Source organism: Alligator mississippiensis, chromosome 12, assembly GCF_030867095.1.
Source record: "Alligator mississippiensis isolate rAllMis1 chromosome 12, rAllMis1, whole genome shotgun sequence".
NCBI lineage: Eukaryota > Metazoa > Chordata > Crocodylia > Alligatoridae > Alligator > Alligator mississippiensis.
The window spans coordinates 52671741-52695408 of NC_081835.1; the positions used below are offsets into that span (position 1 = coordinate 52671741).

The 23668-nt window shown below is 47.2% G+C and overlaps 1 protein-coding gene across 6 annotated transcripts in view; it reads left to right on the forward strand.

Annotated features, from left to right (window-relative positions):
* COL27A1 (collagen type XXVII alpha 1 chain) overlaps positions 1–23668 on the forward strand; it is a 227985-nt gene that overhangs the window by 183053 nt on the left and 21264 nt on the right. For all 6 annotated transcript variants that reach the window (XM_059715547.1, XM_059715548.1, XM_059715551.1 and 3 more), the window contains 17 exons: positions 3252–3305; positions 6403–6456; positions 7030–7074; positions 8568–8621; positions 9416–9460; positions 10198–10251; positions 11550–11603; positions 12779–12832; positions 14064–14117; positions 14984–15037; positions 15730–15774; positions 17174–17218; positions 17532–17639; positions 20322–20375; positions 21245–21298; positions 21689–21742; positions 22633–22740. In XM_059715547.1, coding sequence (XP_059571530.1) covers positions 3252–3305; positions 6403–6456; positions 7030–7074; positions 8568–8621; positions 9416–9460; positions 10198–10251; positions 11550–11603; positions 12779–12832; positions 14064–14117; positions 14984–15037; positions 15730–15774; positions 17174–17218; positions 17532–17639; positions 20322–20375; positions 21245–21298; positions 21689–21742; positions 22633–22740 — 990 coding nt within the window. The remainder of the gene's footprint in view (positions 1–3251; positions 3306–6402; positions 6457–7029; positions 7075–8567; positions 8622–9415; positions 9461–10197; positions 10252–11549; positions 11604–12778; positions 12833–14063; positions 14118–14983; positions 15038–15729; positions 15775–17173; positions 17219–17531; positions 17640–20321; positions 20376–21244; positions 21299–21688; positions 21743–22632; positions 22741–23668) is intronic.

The window sequence follows — 23668 nt, forward strand, 5'->3', positions numbered from 1 at the left end:
GGCACTGTTGGCTCATCTTCAGCTCATTGTCCACAGTAACCCCCGGGCCCTTGTTTGCAATGCTGCTGCTTAGTCAGTCAGCCCGCAACCTGTACCGGTGCATGGGATTGTTCCATCCTAAATGCAGGACTTTGCACTTGTCTTTCTTGAATCTCATGAGATTTCTTTTGGTCCAATCCTCCAATTTGTCAAGATCTCTCTGAATCCTAGCCCTACTCCCCAGCATTTGTATGACTCCCCCTAGCTTGCTGTCATCTTCAAACTTGCTGAGGGTGCACTCCAGCCCATCTTCCAGGTTGTTGATGAATTCACTGAACAGGACAGGCCCCACGACCAATCCCTGGGGCACTCCACTTGACACTGGCTGCCAACTAGACATTGAGCCACTGATTGCTACCCTTTGAGCCCAATGATCCAGCCATTTTTCTATCCACCTTACAGTCCATTCATCCAACCTGTACTTCCTTAGCTTCTTTCCCTCCCATCACCTCTTGCTGTCTCTCCTCCCACTGCCTCCTCCCACTTCCCTTGCGCTGAGCATTCTCTCCCTCCTAGCTCCTACTTATTTTCTGCATCAGTCACCCTTTTCCAGCTGACTCCCCACCCCCATTATCCTCATTCCCTTATTACAGCTTCCTGGCTTGTGGGGAATCATTCTTGCCTTTTACCATGTCTCTCTCCCCCCACCTTCACTTATCTAGGAGAAAGCAGAACTCCCTTTGGGTTCTGCCCACTTCCACTGCTCCACATCTGCCTCTTTTGTGGGCAATGGATGCATATATATCCATGCACTACAGTTCAGAGCATCCTGGTGCTCTTAAGGCACACCCTGATGAGAAATGTGTGATGTAAGGGCTCCCTCTAATGGTGAACCATTGTGCACTGTCCTGCTAAGAAAAGAAGCCGTTGCTATTTTCTTGTTTTACACCCCAGGCAAATTTTACAACAGTGAACTTTCTAGTGGCTAATCCCTACCTCTGCCCTAAGTTTCCCTAACCCTGATGGAGTGGAGAAGAGAACTGATGGACAGTTTCCTTCCCCATCCTGATGGCTGCTGGCAAAACCTTGAGTCTGTGCCATCATTTCCTTCCAACTGGGTGACATCTTACCAGGGCAGAAATGCAAGGGAACTGAAAATGAGATGCTAAGGGACTTGCATGCACACAAGAGAGAAGCAATGGGACTCAGATACTATAATAAGGAGGGCTACCTATTTTGTTGGCACTGCAACCTCCATATCAGATAACAGGGCAGGTAGAAATTAAAGCTAGATTCTCTGTTGGGATACACAGGCAGGGTCAGGGGAGTTGAGGGAATTTGCACCAGTTTGTACCAGCAAGTAACTTGGTCCAAATTGCCCTGGAATTTTCCAATTGCTGCCTCTAGTTGATTCTAAATTAGCTAGGCAATTAAGTGATGCACTGGCACTGCTGTGTTAAGCAAAATTGGCCAAAGGGGAGGCAGCCACTGGATATTAAAGACAATTTTCCCTGGATCGTGTGGGGCTCGTATGAGTCTGTATGCTGGTTGTCTCTGGTGGCTCAGATCTGCTGGTTGCTCTACAAGTGCTGTTTGTGAGTCTTTCAGACTATTTTCAAGCTGCCAGCGCATCATCCTGCAGCTGAGACCCATTCTGGGCTTTTTTCTGGCTTTCTATCACTGGAAAGAAAAATGCTGCAACTGGGATGATGTTAACAATTAAGGAGGTGAATGCTCACACCCTCTCAGAGTAAGCCAGGGGACTCAGTCTCCTGTCTCTGGCCTGTTATGCTGGTCAGGTACAAGCCATCTCAGTTTGCAAGACTGGAAAAGATCCAAGCTGGGTGGGGGGCAGTTTCAAGAAGGAAGATGATTTCAAAAATGCCTGTCGTGCAATGCAGATTCAGTGCAGAGCTCCAGGGCTGCACCAAAGCTGAAGTGTTTACCATACCATTGAATCCTTGCTGAGCATTTGATCTCTGTTGGGCCCAAACACACAAGGAAAGGAAAGAGAAGCAGGGATTATTTTCTCTCTGCCTCCCCCTTTCCTTCCTGACAAACCACTCTCTCTGAAACACAGCATTTCATTTTCAGGAGGGAGCAGGTTGTGCCTTACTGTGGATGCCTGATTGGGCCCTGATAGCATATTAGCTATTCAGACTGGGTGTAGGAACCCTCCTTGTTCACTGCACAGAGAATAATTACTTACACGCTATCTCTTCACTACCCAGTGCCCTTTTCAGCTTAGTTTGCAGCACACCCCATCTGGAAACTACCCTGACTTACAGATAGGAGCTGTGTGTGTTTTTCTGTGACAACCCCTCACCACTGAGTGAGGCTCCCTGGCTTTGTGTGCCACTCAGAGGGCACCTGGGGCAGTTCTTAAGCATCCTCTTGAATCAGTTTTGTTGCCAGGAGACTGAATTAATGAACCAGGTGATTGCAATGAATCAGCAGGTTCCACTTAGCTTGTTTGCTCTCGTTAGGTTCATGGTTTTACAAAATGAAACACTGGAGGATTTGTTCCAGGGGTCAGCAGCATTTTTGAGCAGAGTGTCAAAAAACACCTGCAGCCTGGCCTTGTAAGATGTTGGTGTGCCAGGGGCAGATGGCAGGGGAGCCGCAAGGCACCCAATCCTTGTTGTGGCGCTGTAGTCCTAGCCTCTTCTCCACCATCTGCCCCAAGGTGTGTGCCAAACAAGATGCCTTTAGATGCCATGTTCTGGCACCTGTGCCAGGAGTTACCTGCTTCTGTTTTTTTTCTTTATTCCTTCCTTGGATAAACTGTTCCCATGTCAGATCTTTCCCTCAGAGGCATGGAGGAGCAGGGGGCTCTGTTTTTGTTCACACTATACGTGTACAGCCCCACGCATCAATATTCTTGAGTTATTGCCTTGGGCCCTATGCCAGCATAATTAGCAAATAAGCCCAGACCCATTCTCTCAAGGGCTCTGATCGCCACTTGATGTGCAAGAGATGTGAGACATTCTTCATAGTGATAAAGCAAGGGGGACCTAGTCTGGCAGGGGGATTTATCTGGAGGGTTTCTTTTTTCTTAAATATAATATAAGTGGTTGTCCCTTGAGAGCTGTATTGGGTGCAGGGGGGCGGGGTACACAGAGAGAAAAGAAAAATCTCCATGCACCAATTGGATCTAGTTCAAGTAACAACTAATCTAAGCACAGTCTTGCAGGCAGTAAACTCCCTATGATAAATTACAGAATAGTTACCAAAGGATTTACTGACATAATGCTGCTTCTTTGCTCTTCTAGGGGGAGGAAGGACAGATCGGTCTGCCTGGCCAGAACAGCAGTGAAGGAACAAAGGTCAGTCTGAGCCTTGTTTTTGTTTCTCCTCTGCTTTCTTTAGTAGCAAGGATAAGCCTTCTGCCTAGCAGCCTTCGTCCATGGATGTCAGAACGTGTTAAGCTCTTTTGCTTCTGCAGCTGAATTTCAGCAGTGGTTGTGCTAAACTCCCCTACACTCCTGGGAGAATTCCAGACTCCAGGCTGGATGTCAATGGGGAAACTGAGGCACGGGAAGAAAAGTGAATTGCTGATGTCGGTGCCGTGTTGCCTGTTTGCTGGCATGACAGTTGTAGGTTGGCACATTGCAGCCTCTCTTTGGAGGAAGCTTGAGCAGTAGAGACATTTCCTATGATATGTCATTTTGGTCAATAGCCTCCCAGCGAGCTGCTTTGTCTGTGGAAGTGTGTCAGTTCCAACCTCATAATAAAACAAAGCAGATGCCCTGTATTACATACAACATCATAAACTGGGTTGAGAGGAGGGCAGATGAGTCTGTTAGCATTCACCGTCTGTCATGCAGTTTGCACAGAAAGCATGCACAGATTCAGCCATTTCATTATGTATCCAGTTGTTTTCCCTGTCCTTGCTGCAATTGGCTTTGCTGATGCTGAGAGCAAGGGAATCTTGCTTGTTAATATGAAATGGTACTTAGTTCGGTGGTTTAAATGAACAAATATTCTAGGAGACCTTTCCCTTTGTTCTTAGATTCTGTTAAAGCTTTTTTTTACCTATCATTAACTTTGTATTATGTCTGACCTCACAGGATACTTTTTTTTAATAAATCTATTTGAGGGGTAGGCAGCCCCTGGCACAGGTGCCAGAGCATGGCACATGAAGGCATTTTGCTTGGCACGCACATGTCGGAGCAGACAATGGGGAAGGGGCCGGGGCTGCATTGCTTTAACAGGGATCAGGTCCCTTGCGGCTCCCCCACCACCCTCCTCGGCACACCAACATCTTGCAAGTCGAGGTTGCGGTTGTTTTTGGTACTCTGCCCAAAAACATTGCCAACCCCTTTTTGATATGTTATTGCACGGGGAAGGATCTTCAAGGACTGGCTGGTGGAGGCAAAGGTATAACCTCAGTTTTTCCCCATAGAAGCAGCTCTCTCTATACCGCTGGTTGGTAGGGTGATATCAACTGGAGGAGTGACTTTTTTACAACATTTCTATACCAGAAATCCACCCATCCCCTGTGTAGATGCAATAGCAGTGCCTTGCAACCACAGTTGAGTTTGCTCTGGGAATCAGTAGAGCTAGGCTGACAAGCTTTTGTGTTACTGTAGCCTAATCCCAAGTGACCGGGTGCTACAGGTGCAAATAAAACCTTCGAAATATGTTATGGATGCTGAGGCATCTGCTTGACTTTGCAGAGGGCTTGAGCAGTAGCTCAGGAGCGTGAGCTGCCTTGCTCTTTCCAGTGGGGGCTCACTCGATGCTGACAGCTTTACAGTTAAACATCTGCATCATTAACTATTTTATTGATTGTTCATTGTGCAGGAGAAAGTGGAGGAAGGATTATGTCCAAGATCCCCTGAAGTGCGGTGGGGCATGACCCTAGAAAAGCTAATGGAGTCATTTTGGAGGGTGGTGGGGAAGCATGGAAGATGTATACATTAGGGCACAGAGGTCTTTAACAACACAAGCAGGGCTGCAGGCAATGATTAGTTTTCATTTTCCTGTAAGGAGGCTCAGCTTTTATGAGCCTGGGAAATACTAGTGTATCATTTTGGCCCTTTTTACTCCAGTATCCACTCTGAATGACTTACCTTGTAAGGGGTTAGTTTCAGGCACTCCATGGCACTGAACAGGCACAGCAGTTTTCACCAGTCCCAGAGGAAACATGATGATGATGCTCATGTACAAGGTCCCGTTATGGCCTTATTCCCTCTGACATTTGACTCACTCCTAAGAGGATTATGCTGGTCCCTGACAGTTCATGAGTCCAGCTTTCAGGCACATTGCTCAGTGCCAGGTTTTTCCTGAATCATCTCTGTGTTATGAAAGCGCTGGGCAGTAAAGACTGAAGAGTTCATTGCATTTGTTTCTGCCAAATGCTAATTTCCCTTTTTTTCAGTATCCTCCACCTTGAGGTTCACATTCTGTCCCCAGTGTCCAAACGAGTAGTAGCTACTGTGTGTGGGCACTTTGCTGTGATGAACCTCCAGCTTGTCCTGTCCGAAGAGGGCCTGGGATCATATTTTGTTTGCTGTCTAAAGATGCTCTCCCGATTCCAAGAACAAATTATCTCCACAGTCCTGTCTGCAAGTGTTTGACAGGCCTCAAGCTGTGAGAATGAAATCTGCCTCCACCTGGTGCATGGCTTAAAAGAAAAAAAAAATCTTCCTTCCTCAGCGAAGGCAGAGCCAGCTGAATTATAAGCTGCAGAGTGAAGCTGACTGGCTAAGTGGAAAAGTACCAGCACCCCCACCCACCCTTTCTCTTGCTCACAGCCTCTCTGCATTGACTCATGGAAGTTGGCATAACAGGTATATCTAGGATGCCAGCGATCCACAGGCCTCCAGAGGGCAAGGTGCTGGAGGAGTTAGTGGGGCTGCTGCCCAATGCGGCACCCGTGTTTGAACCTTACGCAGAGATTTAGAATAGGGCTTCACATTATGTACCTTTCTCTAGGGAAAATCCTGGCATAGGGGTCAAGTATCTTCCTCCAGTTCGGGTCTGCTTGCAGAGACCTCCAGGTTTGAAGTCCAGGATATCTAAGACTCTACATCCTGGTTGCGTGTGGTTTGCTCTGTGTGTGGTGTGGGCATGGAAAAAATCAATCTCTCCTACTCCCCTCACATGTCAAAATAGAGCTTCTTCTATCCACTATCTCAGGGGGACCTGACGTGGTTTGCAATGCAAGTTCTAGCTGCTATCTGAAGTGCAATGCACATTACGCACATCACAGTATTGTTCAAATAGAGAAATCAAAATCTCTCTCTCCAGTTTGGTCCAAAGCTCAAAAATGCATTGACTCCAGTGGGCTTTGCCAAGGGCTCCTGAAACGTTGTAGAGATGTGCCTGCCACTGGATCTGTCAGGGAGCAAAGGCAGAGGGAAGTTAGAAATACACGCAGCGGTGTGACGTGACTGGGTTGTCCCCTGTGAATTTTAGGGCAGTCGAGGACCAGATGGCCCAAAGGGCATTGCGGGACCAAGGGGACACAGGGTAAGTGACACTGCTTTTTATTACTTGTCAGTGAACGTTGGAGCATTTTTAGGTCTTTAACGATCCAAACCAACACCTTCAGTGAATCCCAAATGAGAGCAGCACAGGTTGTTTGGCCTGGACAAAAAGCATCCCCTGTCTGACGGATCATATAATGAGGTATCTGCCTTCTGCCAAAGCACCGATTCAGGACAAAGCTTAAGAGCATACTTAACTGTGAGCGTGTGCTTGAGTCCATTGAATTTAATGATACTTGAGGAGGAGAAGAAGCAGACAGAGCCATGTAGCAACAATCTGCTGGCAAAGATGTGGGTAGTGGTGGTCAGCTCTCTGTACCCAGGAGTGAATAAACTACTCAGTTCAAGTGCTGGTGAAGTGGAAATTCCACACCAGAGAGAAGCCTAGATAGAAGGTGACCCTTCATTGAGGTATAAATGAATCCATGGTTGTAAAAGTCCATTAACCCACGTTACTACTAAAGCTCCTTCCTGATACTAGATTGGGACTGACTCATAAGTTGTGCCTTATTTAAGGAGCGGAAGGTGCCTTCGTGTAATGCTTGTTTCTTTACAGGGGCGTATGGGCCAGCGTGGGCTTGTTGGAGTCCCGGGACCCCCAGTAAGTAACACTAGCCCTGCACTTGGTCTACAACTCATCTAAGTTTGCTTTAACGAAGACACTGGACAAACTGCCCTAATAACACAAGTCAGGTCGAGAAGCAAGGAAGGGTTCGACATCTCCCTGAAACATAAATTGCTGGCCCTGAACACATGATAGTGCAGCTGAGCTGAGTATACTTAAATACACCTGCACCAGCACAAATGAGATCGGGGTCCAGACCCATGTTTTCTCTTAGGTCTGCACTGCAGCTTTTTCAACAGGCTTCACTTACGATTAGCAGTTACTGCATACCTGAATGAGAACACGGCACCATACAGGCTCCATGCCCACTTCCATACCTAGGTCTTCAGACTTGCTGGTTATTTCCCAATAAAAGTAGGCACCCTGATTATACCCTAGCTGCAGTTTGGGCTTGCTTGTATTTCACTTCTTTGTTTTCATGGCATAGATCAGGTAGCAGGTAAATCCTGTGAGATAACGTGGCTTTCAGCTGCTATTGGATATTGCACACGGGTGAAAATGTGCCACATTCTCCTCTTGGGGACTCATGTAGTAAAGTCAGTGGTAAGGAATCCACTTGAATGGCAGTATAGAGGATGTGTATCCTTTTGTGCAAGTACTATATAGCTAGTAAAAACACTAGCAAAATGCAATGAGCCCTGCTATCAGGGAATGTAGGAAATAGAGCACACTCACAAGTAACTTTCAGTGAAACTTTTATTAGCCATGTTACATGTGACAAATAAGCTACAATTAATAGCTATGGAAGTGGGCACAAGGGGATTGGAAGGAAAATATTTTTCAGGTATTCAACATTCTTGTCTGCACAGTGGTAAAAATAGGTTTTCACCCACTGCTATTTTTTATTTTTTGGTTATAGTGTTTAACAGCAGAGGTGGGAAAGAGCTGTTACAAGCTAGTTGCATTTGAGTGAGGGTGCAATTAGAAGACAAGACGTGTGTTAACAAGCAGGCTGCAATGATGAGCACAAACTTGTCCTGTTACATCTAGGAAATCTTGTACTTTGCAAGTGATTATTTCTGAGGTACTGACATCTCGTGACCTTGGATGAAGATTAGGGTCTGACTGCACCAAGCTCTAGACAGGCAAACACACACAGTCCCTGCCCCAGAGAGTTCACTATCTGGGGTGTAGGAAGTAGGCAACAGGTGAACAAACAAAGAAACAGTGGGGAGGCGCATTTAGAGACTGCAAAACAGCAGAGACGGGCAACTGCGTTAGCTAGTTGTTTCCTTTCCCAGTAGTCAGGATTGAACAACCCGAGGGCAAACAAGTATGCCCATGCAAATGTCTTTCATCCCCATCTCTTTAAATTGTTCTTGTGAAAAGGTCTGCATTTCCTTTGTGTATGCAGGCACCTCCTCCTGTATTATTTAAATACATCCTGCACAGTCCAAATTTGCTGCATGTAAAATAGAAGCACGTGCGTTTCATTTGAGATGCTAATCCAACATAAACCTTTTTGACAGGGCTTACGAGGCGCTCCTGGAATAGAAGGCCCAGAAGGAAAGCCTGGTACACAGGTTCCCATTCTATACTATATACTTAAACCTTCTCTGTCGCATTGTAATTCTTGGGCTGGCTGGGAAAGACTACAAGTGAAAGTTACTGTATTACAACCTGTTACGTTAACTTCAGAGTTCTCAGTTGGTGCTGATAATTCTTGTTGCTAGTGAATATGGAGGGTCTCTTATAAATATGCTTCTATAAAAAAGGGAGATGGATCCAAGTCAGTCCCTAGAACTGAATGTCCTAATGCATTGTGGACTGTCACAGCTGAATACTGTGACACGACCATATGAGCTGGACAGCACTGAGCTGGGACTACGTAGCACATGCACATCATTCACCCACTTGCAAATGTGTCTTTGCCCCCAGTTCTCTCGCTAGTACAGCTCTGCAGATTCATTACAGCTTTCCCCTGAAGTTCACTGCCTACATATGCATATTCCAGTTCTGTGTCCTACCAGTCCTCAACCCTTGCTTCCCTATACCCTGAACCCCTTGACCATATAGTTCCAGTCCTGAGCCCCTCATGCAGACACAGAGATTTTCTAGTGGTGATTTGATGTGGACAAACATCTAATAGGAGCAGAGGTGAGAGCCAGAAACCCCGTGCTTGTGATTCTTGTCTTTAGCAAGAAATGAGGTGAGTCAGGTTTCCACATAAATCCTATGGATTTCAACAAGGTGTTGCCCTACAAGCAAAGTGGAGACCCGTGTATGTCCATGTTCTTATGCTATGGTCTTGGGTGGGAATTGGCAGAAGCTGTATGACATTTTCTAGACCTTATTATCTGCCTGACTTATCCTGCAGGGTGGATCAGGTGTTGTGGGGAGCCCTGGCAGAAAAGGACCAGCTGTGAGTAGAATTCCTTGTGTGCAGATGTTTTAAATTTTTCTAGTCCTTTGAGTCCGTCCTGTGGGAGATTCTTTGTTTTCCCTAGCCTAAAATTGAGTAAAAGGAGCATAAACAGTGCTACTGGGGCAGACCGGTGGTCTGTCTAGCCCAACCCAGTCTCCAACAATGGCAGAAATGGATGCTGTACTGGAAGAGCAGCACTGAACTGCATAGATCTCGGGTGATTTATCCCCTTTTCAATGCCCTCCATGGCATCTACCATTTTTGATTTAGAGGGGGGAAAAAAAAAAGGAAAAAACTATTTGTTTTCACTAAGCAAAACTATGGAAAATATTTGGGCTGAACAAAAAGTTGCACGTTGACAGTTGCCTTCTAACTATGACTTTATTTTACATTAGAGAATGCAATTTTTTTTTTTTAAATTGAATGTAAAAACTTGCTTTTGAACAGAAAATCACAAGATTTTGTTCAGAACACTCTGTTCCATTTTTCCCCTGAAAAAAGGGCCTCAAAATTGAGACAGCCAGCCTCCTGTCAGGAAATCCACAGACAATGTGCATGAGTCAGCCACTACACTAATAGAAGGCTAACCCAGAGAGGTTCAGGGCTATGAGTTCACCCAGTGTAACAGGGACATCAGCAGCAGTCTCGTGGCCAGCCCTACCTATGTGTATTTGCTTCCACTTTCTCTCCCAACCGTCATCTCACATGTTTTGACTCTTTGTGCTTCTCCCCAGGGCTTTTTAGGCTTACAGGGTGACAGAGGGCACAACGGACCTCCTGGATTACTAGTAAGAAAACCCTATGTCCTATGGTGGCGGTCCATTCAGTACAGCACTAAAATGGGCAGTTCACTGTTTTGTCGCGTGTTCTGGGAGGATGGTGGATAGCAGATATGAGGCTGAAGTCAATGTTGCTCTCAGTAGGGAGTCTTATAACCTCTAGCTTATTCTTTCAGTGCCTGAGACAACTCCCATTAAAATCTACAGAAAAGCCACCATTGGCTGAATTAAGGCCTGGTTCATACCCCAAATGGGAAAGAATAGAATATATTATCCCTGGGCTTGTCTAGCTAAGAGAGAGTGCAATGTGGAGGAAGTTCTGTTCTCTTAATTGTAGAATTATCTTTCATGCGGAAAGGCTGGTGGGCTGGGTGTCTGTACAGCAAGTAAGGCTGTAGTGGTGCTCTTGCTTTTTGTAGTAACTCAAAGAAAACTAGACTGTGCAAATCTCAGCAGAATGTATTGCTGCATTGTGCACACTGGGAATATTTAGGGTAAAGCTTAGTAAAGCATGTCTACATGCTTCTGAAGAGCCAGCAGCGACCAACAGCACCGCCTTGAAAGGAAATGCAACGATAATTGTTGTTGGACCAACCTGAAAGCTAGCAGCAATCCATGAATAGCTATGCTGGGGCAGGAGTACTGCATCTTGTAATGTCTGTCCAAGACAGCCACATAATCATGTACACCTGAGGATGGGAAGTCTTTCAGTGCCAATTAAACAAATACTTGGCTGGGATGGTTTAGACAAGGTTGATCCTGTCCTGAGCAGGAGGTCAGACTTGATGACCTCCTGCAGTCTCTTTTAGCCCTGTTTCTGTATGATTCAAGCACCAGCTTTCAGGTTGAATCCAGTAGTGTGCACCCACATTATGGGAGAATAAGCAAGCCAGCAGTGCTTGTTCACTCAGCTGCACAAGCTGCCAGACCCCAAGATCCCAAGCTATTTCTTTCTCCTAGACATAAAGTGGTTGTTTTGCACTCTCTCCAGAAAGAGTATCTGAGACTTCATGTCCTGCTGTATTGTGGCATCGAGCACCAGGTGCTCTGCATCCTCCCTGGTGCCAGCCCAGAGATGCTGGCATTGGACAGCAGATGAATGGTGCTGTGCAGGAGTTGCAGTGTCAATCTACATAGATCAAGTGGATGCATCACAATCAAATATCTGCATTAGATCTATAAGGGGGAACCTATAAAGGACTAGATTGCTTTCTTAGCTGATCAGAGCAACACATACCAGGGCTTAAAAATGCCTTCATCAAGGTAAATCTTTTGTTAATGACACCAATCCCTGAATGTCTTTAAAGGGTCCTTCAGGAAAACCAGGACCTGATGGAGACCCAGGTTCTCCAGGACTGAGGGTGAGTTTCACTCGTGTAGTGGAGCACACGTGGGGGACCATGTAGCTCTTCTGTAGGCTTGTTCTAAAAACAAGAGCTTTGGATTTCACTCATTTCATGTGTTTTTGAGTGTTTCCCTCAGAGCAGGCCTCTGGGGCAGTTTTCAGCATTATCATGGTGCCACAGAGGGGCCAGTGGTAGATTAGATGGGCTCTCTGATGTGAAGCGTGCCACACAACAGATAACTAAGGGCATGGACAAAGGTTCTCGCCACCTCTGAGCCTGAGGATTTTCTGCATCTCTCAACACATGCAAACAAGTGCCTTGTATTCTAGCTGCTGTGCTCCCTGTGAGACTATAATTGCCGTTTCTGAACGGTCTGGCTTGACTCACAGCAAAGAAAAGTGACCCAGCCTCTTCTCCCTTCTCTATGCTTTCTGCACCTGAAGTGCTCATTCTTTTCCCGTGTTTGCTGCAAGCAAAGAGAATTGTGTCTAGGTGTGGTTTCTCATAGGAACCATTCACCAGTGGTGCTTAACCATTTTGGCTGAAGGGCTGAATGGGCAGTGGTTGGTCCATCCGTGGGTTAGATCTGGCTGGTGGTCCCAACCTGGCACCTGGGGTGGTTGCGGTGGGACCCCATCCAGCCATGGGGAGGGAGGGCACCTGGCCCCAACCCAGCCCTCTGAAGGAAGAAGGGGATTTGACACTGCCCTGATCCAGCTGCAGGGGGAAGGAGGCATGGTCCAGCCCTGATCCAGCTGAGGAGGGAGGGGGAGCAGTGTGGCCTGGCCCCAACCTGCTGCGCACAGCTTGGGGTTAAGGAATTTGGCAGTGGGGGGAGAGTGGCTATATTAATTGCCAATGCTCACTCACTGCTAAATTTCCCAACCCCTGGAGAGCCCTGCAGGCCAAATGCCATGGCTCCATGGGTTGCATTTGGCCCATGGGCTAGAGGATGAATCCCTGATTCAGAGCATTCTTGGTCCCTACTGAAGCCAAGAGGAGTATCAAATATTTGATACTCTCTTAGGATTCAGACTAAACCATGTCTGTTTATCTGAGTTTTTAGTAAGAAAGATCCCTGCACCCTGCCTCTGTAATCCACTATACTGCTCCTGTCCTGCTAGCATTGGCAGCAGGACTGGCCTTGTGCATTCAGGCAGCCTGTTGAATTTTAATTTCCTTTTTGGCAGGGTCTGCTTGGTAAACCTGGCTTGGAAGGACCTCAAGGACCTGTCGGCATGTATGTAAGTGATAGCCATGCCCACCTGTTACCAGTGCACAGTGGTGCTGGGCAGTGAGGAGGCAGATCTATAACAGCACATGGGCCAGAGATAGAAAAGGGCTGAGCTTGAAAGAAAAAATAGCTGTCCAGATGCCTGGTATCCAAGACCAGTCCGAGAAGGAGTTTTCTGAAAGCATCCTACCCCACACCTTTGGCTTCCTGGGATATCACCCTGGAATTTGCTGTGTGTTGATACCACTTTTTCTCAGGCCAGCTGCTGGCCAGGTAGAGGTTGTGCCAATGAGAGCTGCTCGAGTCAGCCCATTTTTCCAGCCTTGGTCTGATGCTTCCATACAAAGAGCACCTGCCTTCCTGTCCCAGTCCCAAGCCATGGTTTGTGTCCTGAGGGGCTGGCCAGATGGTGTTCCTGGTATTGTGGCATCAGTAAAAAAAGAGCTCTTCCTCCAACGTATGTGGAAAACCCCCACTTCGAAGCAAAGTGGTGCTGGCTCCTACCCTGGGGGTCTTTAAGAGGAGGTTAGACGAACACCTTGCTGGGGTCGTTTGACCCCAGTACTTTTTTCTGCCATGGCAGGGGGTCGGACTTGATGATCTGCTCAGGTCCCTTCCGACCTTACCAACTATGAAACTATGAAGTTACTTTGTGTAGTTTTCAGTCCTGATTCCCAGGCTTTGGTGCTGGGTGGTTGCCTGTGTAAACCCTTCCCATAGTGATTGGTCATAAGATCTCCACTTTTCCTTTAGCAAGATAGCTTGAATGAACACCATCTCTTGCTCAGACCCTCTCTACTACAGCAACATAGTATTAGACAATCCCCTCGAGTGGCACGTAGTAGTTGGTGTGGGAGGGCAGTGGTCTGTTCCATTTTTAAATTACCAGTTGTGTAAGCTTCTCCTACACACGACAAGGGGAGTAGCTAGCTAAGCACCGTGTAGCTGGCTGTGCAGCTGGAAGGAAGAGCTCTGTTGCTATGTTTGCTATGTTTGTATGCTCTGTTGCTCATGCTTGTTATAGGAGGATGTTGAAGTTTGTTTGAGAAGAAACAAAAAGGCAGGGAAAGTTTTTTGTAAATGCTCTACTGTTGATGATGGCTTCTATCTCCTATCTTCTTTATGAATGGTGTCATTTCTGGGAAGTGAGCTCTATACAGTTGGCTTCCTCCACCTCTACTCAAGGTGAATATGGTGCGTTAGACATAACTGAATTAGATTAACGCGTTTCTCTCCACCAGGGCTACCCAGGACCTGTTGGTGACAGAGGGAAACCAGGACCTATGGGTGAAAAGGTAAGACCATAAAAATTTATTGGTGGGAACTCAGGGGTGACCTCCTGAGACCTTGCTGTTAGCCATTTGCTTGACAGTCACTCTAGGGAGAGTGAACTTCTTCTAATTTGAGGGACACCCTGGTTTAGGGTGTGACGTAAAAGAAGGGAGTCTCTTGCATGGGAATAGCTTCTGTAGGGTGAGACGCTACTGTGCTTCCAGCATCTGTTACCTCTTGTATCACCTACTTGTTCTTCACCCCTTTGCATTTCTTTCCTGAGTGAGACCAAAGTTTGATGTCAAGGGAGGTAACAGTGGCTGTTGCTCAGTCAGCCTGTCTGCTTGCTAGCCCTGTTAAGAAAAACCATCTAACAGAAAAGTAGGGCGGAAGCAGTCAGTATGAACATGCTGAAATCCTGCTGCCTCCATTAATTAGTTTGTGTTAGTACCTGAGCGAGGGCTGACTCATTACATTACAAGCTAGATGTGGATTTTCCCCTGGATTAGGAATATATATTTCTATGGGATCTTTTTTTGTTGTCATTTGGCTCATAATAAAAAGCATGTTAAAAATGTTGGATGTTGACCAACATGGATTTTGGCTCAGGCCTCTCTCTAATGAGTTCAGGATACTTATTTGTATTTATAGCTGTGAGGCCATGTTACAATCTCAACCCACAATCCAACTTTCTGTCTCCACCAATATATGCGCCAATAAAACTCCCACCTAGAATTGAGCAGATAAGGCTGCGTTCTGCCTGGATCGATTTAAGCCTCATCGATTCTCCTCTGCTGTTTACAAAGAGGTGGTTACCCGTGTTGCTTTTACATGAGAGGTTCTTTACCAGATTGTAATGGATAAAACCTCCTTCTACCTCTTCGTACAGGGAGAGCCTGGAGTCCAGGGCCCATCGGGATTTCCAGGAAAAGCTGGACCCAAAGTAAGTATTGTTCCTTAACTGTCTGTAAAAATCAGCCTGTAAGTGATACATGGCTTCCAGTGGTAGGCTGTGGTAGTGATCTGCTGTCAATTAGCGCAGTAAACTATGGTGAGAAAACTTTCCCCACCATCATCATGGGGTTATAGGAAGTGTGGAGTTAGGTTCAGTAGCTGCCTAAATGTTTCATGTGGGACTGTGTACATAGGAGGCAGAAAGGTCTTTAAACAAGCCATAGTGCAAAAATATTCAGGAGAACCAAGGCAAGCTTTTCATCCTGGAGAAGCAAAGCCTCAGGGGTAATCTGGTGGCAGCCTGCAAGTACATCAGGGGTGTGCATCAGGATCTGGGGGAATATCTGTTCACCAGGGCACCCCAAGGGAAGACAAGGTCCAGTGGTCACAAACTCCTGGAAGACCGTTTTAGGCTGGACACAAGGAAAAAACTTCTTTACTGTCCGAGTCCTCAGTGCCTGGAATAGACTCTCCCCAGAAGTGGTGCAAACACCTGGTCTGGATGCTTTTAAGCGACACTTGGATGCTTGTGTTACTGGGATCATTTAACCCCAGCAGACTTCCTGCCCCTTAGGCAGGGTGCTGGACCCGATGATCTTGTGAGGTCCCTTCCAGCCCTAATGTCTATGAAATCTGTGAAGTTACCAAGGCTGTTCTCTCTGCCTCTCTCCTCCCTATCAGGCTCCACCTGGCCCTCCTGGTTCGAGAGGCCCCCCCGGCCTCCAGGTATGTGTTGCCTTGTTGTTCTTCTCTGTGTACGTGGTGAGGAGCTTCAGGTGCTGAAAGGATTGGGCCAGTTTTGCACACTCAGTGAACACAGGCATGAAAGGCCAGGGCACAGTCAGGGCCCTCCAGCAAGGCCAAGGCTTTGCTCTCTACCCTCATTACTGAGCACTTTTGTAGCTTCATGGAAAAGAAAACCTCTCAGTGCTGGAGTTAGCCTAGCCCCCAAACCAGTCAGGAGGCAGTAGGGAGCTGCAGTCATCCCTCTGTGGTTTCCCAGGTTTCCCTTTAAAGAGGCCACTCCTGACACTTTTTTGGCAAATGTGGAGAAAGGTATTTGTAGGAGCTGTCTTTGGCCTGCTTGCATGAGCACCCTGGTTCTGGATTGTAGCTCTTGAAGGGAAGCAGAGCTGGAGGAAATGACCCTGAGGGAAAGCAAGAGGCCAGGGATTGAGACCTGCTGGGTGCAGTCAAAGTGAGAGTGAGGGCGTCTCCAGCAGTGTCCCTGCACAGCACAGGGTGCATCACTTCTCACACCAGGTGCTCCTGGACCATGCTGCAGCAGCATTTGCATCACTTCCCACAGAGCACATGAGGGGGTCCTGACAGGGCAGTCCTGGCACTTGGGGAGAACCAACTGAATGGGCCATGCACCCTGCTGCAGCGGCATCGTGCAGGTCCCAGACTCCCTCCCCAGGCTCATCACCCCTGCCCAGGCAGTGGGGATTGATGATGGTCCCACCCTGGCCCGCGACAGGCTTTGACAAAGCAAGGGGGACATTGTTCATCTGCTCCACCCCGAGGCCGTTGCTGTGGAAGAAGTGCCAGGCTGCATTCTGGAGCACTTCTGAAATGCAGATGCAATTCATTAGTTCCAATTAATCTGTGGGAGCACTTGAGCTGTGTCAGCTCAGCATGAGATCCTCATCCTCCTGTGCAAACAAGCCCTCTGCAAGGGGAGCCAGAATGTCTCATTCTGCTGGTTCAAATGGTGCTGCACTGTGAGGCCCTGCTGAGGGACCAGTGCAGCACCAGTAAAATCCCCTCGGCTGCCAGGGGTGAGGAGAGGGCAGGGCATGAGGCACTGCCTTGGGGATGGGGATAGGGTAGCTGTGGCAGGCGATGCTGCAGTGAGATTGCAAATAGCACTGTGTGAATGGCTCCTGTGCAGGGGATCACATTTTCCAACTGAAAATTTGGGGACCCAGGGCTGGTGAATGGCCCAAGGGAAGCTTTTTGCTGTGCAAGATGGGAATTGACAGGAGGTAAAAATGGTGGCAGCCAGAAGTTGCTGCTACCTCCATGCATTGCTACTGCCCCAGGTGCTCAGCTTTCCCTGTTATTGTCTCTGCCTCCCCCCTTTCACTTGCTACCACTCAGCCATTAACAATCTTTGTTGCAGGGGAGACTAGGAGACCCAGGTCCTAGAGGGCTTCCAGGATTGCCAGTAAGTGAAAAAAGTATCGGGGTGTGAATGCAGAACTGCCCTTTGGGTAGCACTGGTGGAGATGAGAAGATCCATCCAGATCAGAGACATGTTTATTCATGTCAGCAAAATAACGTGGTGGTCTCAGTCCAGTTCTCAGTGGATGTAGATCCCGAGCCACCAGCCCATACTCTATTCATGACCTTCTTAGTTCTGGGCGGTTGCATTTGTTCTTTGGGAATGGCATCTCCAGCTGCTCTGTGTGTTGTTTGTCAGGTACATCTGAACCCATGGATATATTTATCAATGCCTAATTGTTCCTTCTTCCATACAGGGGCTTCCAGGTAGTCAAGGGACAGATGGCATCCCTGGCAAACCTGGTGTGGTGGGAGAAATGGGACTCCCTGGACCTAGTGGGGCTGCTGGACCTGCTGGCTATATGGTGAGTACAGATGCCGGTTCCTTTGGTTGGTGTATGACATAAGACCAATGCCATCAGCTGCTACTTCGCTGCTCTTTCTCCTCTTAAGACATGCTGGTGGTAGCTGTGATCAAAGCCAAAATCCCGAAAGGGCCTTCTCCTCCTCCTGTTCAGCTGTGTATCTTCTTTGCCATAGTTGTAGCCTGCAAAGCTACAGGTTTTCTGGTTGCTGATTACCTCAGCTTCCTAGCTAAGGTGAGATTGGGTACGTAACCTTGACATGCAAAGGTCTGCAGGAAAGAAGCTACCTAGTTGCTTCCTATTCTCTGACTACTTTCTGGTGAAAAGGCTTTGAGATAACCAAGAAAAAAAATCCCAGTTTTAGGGCATATGCCACAGTGATCTTTTTACCTCCCATCTGGGCATGCTAAAATGCTTTAGTGCAGTGGTCACCAACCAGTGGATCTTGATCCACCAGTAGATCTCAGAGCCTCTTGGAATTGATCTGAGGCTGGGGTGGAGGGCTGAGTGCCCGCATGCATGCACGTGCATGCCCCAGCCCAGCAGGTCAGTCTGGTGGGGAAAGGAAGTGGCAGGGGCTAGATGGAGGCTCCTCATTGAGGGACAGTGCCACAGAGGCAGGAGCAGGGGTAAGTTGAGTGGAACCCGCTCCATTTGGGACTTACTTGCTGGGGAGATGCACCCCCAAATCATTTTTTCTCCCTCTGCCTCGATTTGCCTCCCCCTTCCCTTCCCACAGACTTACCTGCTGGGTGGGTGGGAGGGGGTAGCAGCAGCACATAGTAGATCTTGGGTTGCTTTTAAATGCTAAAGGTGATCTCGTACTTAAAAAGGTTGGAGACCACTGATTTAGTGGAGCCGTTGGTTCCTGTCTCAGATGGGTTGGCAGCTGCAAGAATAAAGGCTGGATTCTAAAAAGTGACTTGAGATGTTGAGCTCTCTCTAGGACGTGATTTCCAGGGGCTGGGCACTCGGCAGTGTCTGACAAGCAGCCCGCTTCTTATGGTTTCTCAGGTTGGTTCTCTCAAGTCACTTGTCTCTTTAGAAAATCTTGGTCAGTTTAGTATCAGCTTCTCAAGGTAGCTGGAGCCAACCAGCGTGTGAGGTCAATGTTGTCTTGTCTTACAGTCCTGTCAGATGTGTTTGTTTGATGACAAAGGAAAATGCACTTGCTGTGTAGGGGTTTACTGGGTCCTTGTTCTTCCTGCGGGATTCAAAGCATTCTTCCTCCCTTGTGTTGTGCAGGGTACACATGCTATCAAACAGCCTTTGCTCACTGGCTCCCTCACTAAGGCATTTGACTCATTGACCTAATGTTGTACACTCCCTGTGGGGTCTTCCCTGGGCTCTTTAATGATGTTGCAGGCCAAATATTCAGCCTACAGTGTGGGTGGTATCTGAGAGCAGTGGTGGATTATGACATGCTGAGGCCCTAAGCTATGTCCAGTTTAAGAGGCCCCATACAATAAAAATAATCCAATGTATGTATATTTTTGTCATATTAGAATGAAAATGTCCATATTTAGAGACTCATTTCCCCATATCTCCTTTATCTCCTTTATTTACCAACTTACTTCTCCTTTATTATCTCTTTTATTATAAAACTTGATATTGAGTCAATTTTTTTTTTTTTTCTGATTCAGAGGCCCCTCATATTTTGAGGCCCTAAGCTGTAGTTTAAGCTTAAATCCGGCACTGTCTGAGAGACCTTTTTATGCTTGAATCATGGCACATAACCTAACCTAACCTAACCTTTGGGTTTCTGACATAACTGGAAAGTGCATGAATTTTGTAGCTTGGTGTTCACTTGCTTTGCCAACTGACCTTGGTCTTCCTCCGATCCAAGGAGGTGATACTTCCCCTCTATCGGGCACTGGTCAGACCGCAGTTGGAGTACTGCGTGCAGTTTTGAGCACCGCACTTCTAGAGGGATGTGGAGAACCTGGAGAGGGTCCAGAGAAGGGCCACTCGCATGGTTAAGGGCTTGCAAGCCAAGCCCTATGAGGAGAGACTGGGGCACCTGGACCTCTTCAGCCTCCGCAAGAGAAGGTTGAGAGGCGACCTTGTGGCTGCCTATAAGTTCATCATGGGGGCACAGAAGGGAATCGGTGAGGTTTTATTCACCAAGGCGCCCCCGGGGGTTACAAGAAACAATGGCCACAAGCTAGCAGAGAGCAGATTTAGACTGGACATTAGGAAGAACTTCTTCACAGTTCGAGTGGCCAAGATCTGGAACGGGCCCCCAAGGGAGGTGGTGCTCTCCCCTACCCTGGGGGTCTTCAAGAGGAGGTTAGATAAGCATCTAGCTGGGGTCATCTAGACCCAGCACTCTTTCCTTCCTATGCAGGGGGTCGGACTCGATGATCTATTGAGGTCCCTTCCGACCCTAACATCTATGAATCTATGAATCTGGCGTATTGGGTGCTCCGTATGAGGCAGTGATATTTTTTAATAGGCCTCCTAATTGATTGCAACAAGAAGAAGCAGGCCAGGGGGATGAGCCCAAATTGAAGAGTGATGAATGTAGATACATGAGACCCTAAATCAAAGCAGGAGCCTGGCTCTTCCTTTTAGCTGGCAGGCTGTGCAGCGTGTTCTGTCATTGTTCCCATAGGCAACCTTTGGGAGTGGAAGAAAGTCTGAATAAGAATGTCTTTGCTAAGTTAGTTCATCCTCTTACAGGGTCGGGAAGGTCCAGCTGGACCTGAGGGACCTTTGGGCGAGGAAGGAGAGAAGGTAAGGAAATGAAACGGGGACTTGGCTCTACATCCATTTAATTGCATGGGCAGGAATGCACAGCCAATACCTACACTATTTTTGGTGTGTTATTAGTGAAGTCCATATGCAGACAGACGTGGCATATTCTCCCTTATAACAGTAAATTAAATCGTTGGGACTGGGTGAGGAACAGGAATTTTGCCTGTATCATATGCGTCTTCTCCCATGTCGGGATGCTTTCCTTCCACAGTCAACAGATGGCGTTCTCTGTGAGTGGACAGCATAGGGGAAAGTGGTGCACAGTAGGCAAAATTGGATTATGGAGAAAAGGTTGAGGGTGAGCTCTAGCATTCAGGAATGCCCTGCAGCCTTACTCCACTAACACTGCAAACATAAGACCTTTGGTTTTGGTTGATTTATCCACATGCAATACACTCAGACGAGCCAGCATGCAGAATCCTCACCTTCCTTTAAAGAACTGCATCTTTCACAGTCACCTTTGAGCCCAGACTGCCTGCTTGTGACCCTGGAGCACCTTATTTTCCTTGCTTGCATCAACAGCCTCAAAATCCCCAAGAGAAGCTGCTCTTCCTTCTCGCCACTGGAGGGGACCTTATCAGGCTGGGAACTTCTGTATTGCCCCGTCCTGTGTAGTGAAAGTGCCACTCTTTGGAGGAAGGGGCTCTTAACATGAAGGGAAGAGGGCATTGAGCATCCAGTGGGAAGTCAAATATTGCAAACTCTCCTGACATGTCTGTGACAAAATATGACAGCCTACTGTAGCTGTTCAGAGACTGATATTGCCAGAGCTTGGAGGATGGGGCTTCCTCAGTGTCAGTCCTCCCACGTGGTATTCTAGTTTCAGTTGAATGTCCTGGTTTCTCTAGGGTGAAGCAGGAGATCCTGGAGGAGCTGGCATCGGTGGTCTAGATGGAGAGCAGGTATGCTAGGTGCCAGAGGAAATCCTGATCCCCATCCCCATTTCACTCCTTCTCAGGGGCCCTGGTGAGAGAAGGAGGCTTAGGACAGCTTGTGCTGAACTGAAATGGAAGGTCCACGTTGGCACACATTGTTTCAAGCAAGTGTTTTGTCCTGCTTTGGGAAGGGCCTCAGACAGATGCAATCTGGGTCACACAGGATTTGGCAACCTTCCCCAAGAAAGCATAGCTGGCACGGGCACTCTGTAGCTGTTGAGGAACTTCTTGGATGGTCCAGCCTTCTCTGGTCCTGGCCCTGCTAAGTCACAAGTGTGTTGTTGGCCAATGCATAGAGCCAGAGGGTGTGTAAATTCTTTAAAGTGTTGATGAGTTAGTCTATTCTTTCATTTCTAGGGTCTTCCAGGACTGCCAGGAGTGGAAGGTCAGCCTGGTGTCAAAGGGAAACAGGTCAGTCTGTAGGCTCAGTTCTGAAGTTCATGTCGTGTTTAATACTTGCCTAACGAAGTGACACATGGAATGGAAAAACCAACAGGCTGCACTGGCTGCCTAGGTTTGGGAAGGGAATACTCATTCTTAACATACATTTACAGGCCCGACGCCTGTACAGCACTCCCCCAGGGACACCTTGGGACTGGGCTTTCTGTGAAAGTGAATGCACATATTTCTGTGGCCAGACATAGACCCTTATGCTCTGTCTTCATCTGTGGATCGAATGGGTGCAGAAAATAGAACTTAAAGGGAGACCTGCACCCCTTTTTGATAATAGTGCATTTAAAAAAGAAATGCTGCCACCCATGTTACCAGGTCCCTTTCATGCTGCTTCCACAACAAATGCAGGCAAATGTGTTTCACTTTCAGATTTGCACACTCAGCATATGGAGCTGTCACACCACAAGGTGGGCATATGCTGGTTCTTTAAGGGCAGTTTGCAGATTTGTAGTGTTTGGAATAACAGCAAAACCTCCCAAGCCCTTGAGATTTCACTGTTGTTACTGTCATTACTGCAGGGTTAGGTTTGCAGAAGTGCCTGGGGAGCTAGGTACCCAATTCCCTTTGACTCTAAATGGGGGTCAGTCACTTCAGTGCTTGAAGAGCTTTTGCAAATCCCAAACCACAAGTTACAGTCAGTCCTTCTGGGATTTTTCGTCAATTTGTTACTTCATATTATAGCAAGGTGTGTGACAGCTTTGGAATCCCACAGAGTTTTAGCATATAACACCTATGCAGAAGAATATGTCTTGATGAGAAGGTAACAATTTATAATGAAAGACTGTGTATGGAGTGCATCTAGCGCTGGCTAGATTATACTAAATGCCTGGCTTTTTCCTCCTTTCCAGGGAGAAGTTGGACTCCTAGGAGATCCAGGTGTCAAAGGAAGCTCTGGAGAACCAGGAGATGAAGGGCCAAAGGGACATCCTGGGAGACCTGGGGAGCTAGGAAAAGAGGTACACTTGTAGATGGTCCCTGCCTTATGGGCCACTACCAAGGTAGTCATTTCATTGCAACCAGCTCAAGGCAGAGTATGTGTCTGATTCTTGCCAGAAGCTGAAAATAGGGTGGAGTAAAGTGGCAGAGATGATTCTGGTAGTTGCAGTTAGTAGACCAATCCAAGCAAAAAGAGGGCTCTGAGTTATGAAATTGGGTGGAGAGTGTCAAGGTCAAGAGTACAACGGCCCTTTCTGATTGGCATCTTTTGATGCTTTATTTTCACACTGGTTTTTTGCTCTTTTGGGGGCAAGATGTTATCCATGGAGGCATCAAGAAAAATTTAGACCTCAGAAGGGGAGAATTAGGGATCCTTAGGGACATACTAGTGTGATGGATGGCAGCAGAAAAGTTTGAGAGAGAGGCATTCAGGACTCTATTATAATAGAGTTGATATCTTTTATTAGAACAACAAGATTTTTGCAAAAACATTTCTTTAATTGCAAGCTTTCAGGCACAAACACCCTTCATCAGGCATAGGAGAAATATTCATCAGGCATATGAAAGAGCGTGCACATGGAGTGGTAGCATTAGGAACAGGATCCATGTGCTTTTCAGGTTAAAAAAAATGCTGCATGGAGCTGATTGAAAATTACTCGGTATGTGCTGGTGTTGCATATTTTGACTTTGCACTGAACTGCCCCTTTCCTGCCCGCCAACCTAATTTGTTTTTTCATAATGTTGTGGCTAGAAAGTATCCAAAATTGGGAGAAGGGGGAAAGCATGTCCAGCCCCACAGTTTTGGTTTTCAGGTTTATTGTCCAGTTTGTTTTTGGTTTGGTTGGGGTTGGTGTTGGGGAAGAACTGGAGACTATCTGATTTTTTTTGGTTATGTTGAAAACATATTTCCTCCTCAAAAAAAGGACGTTTAGCTGAAACAATTTTGAT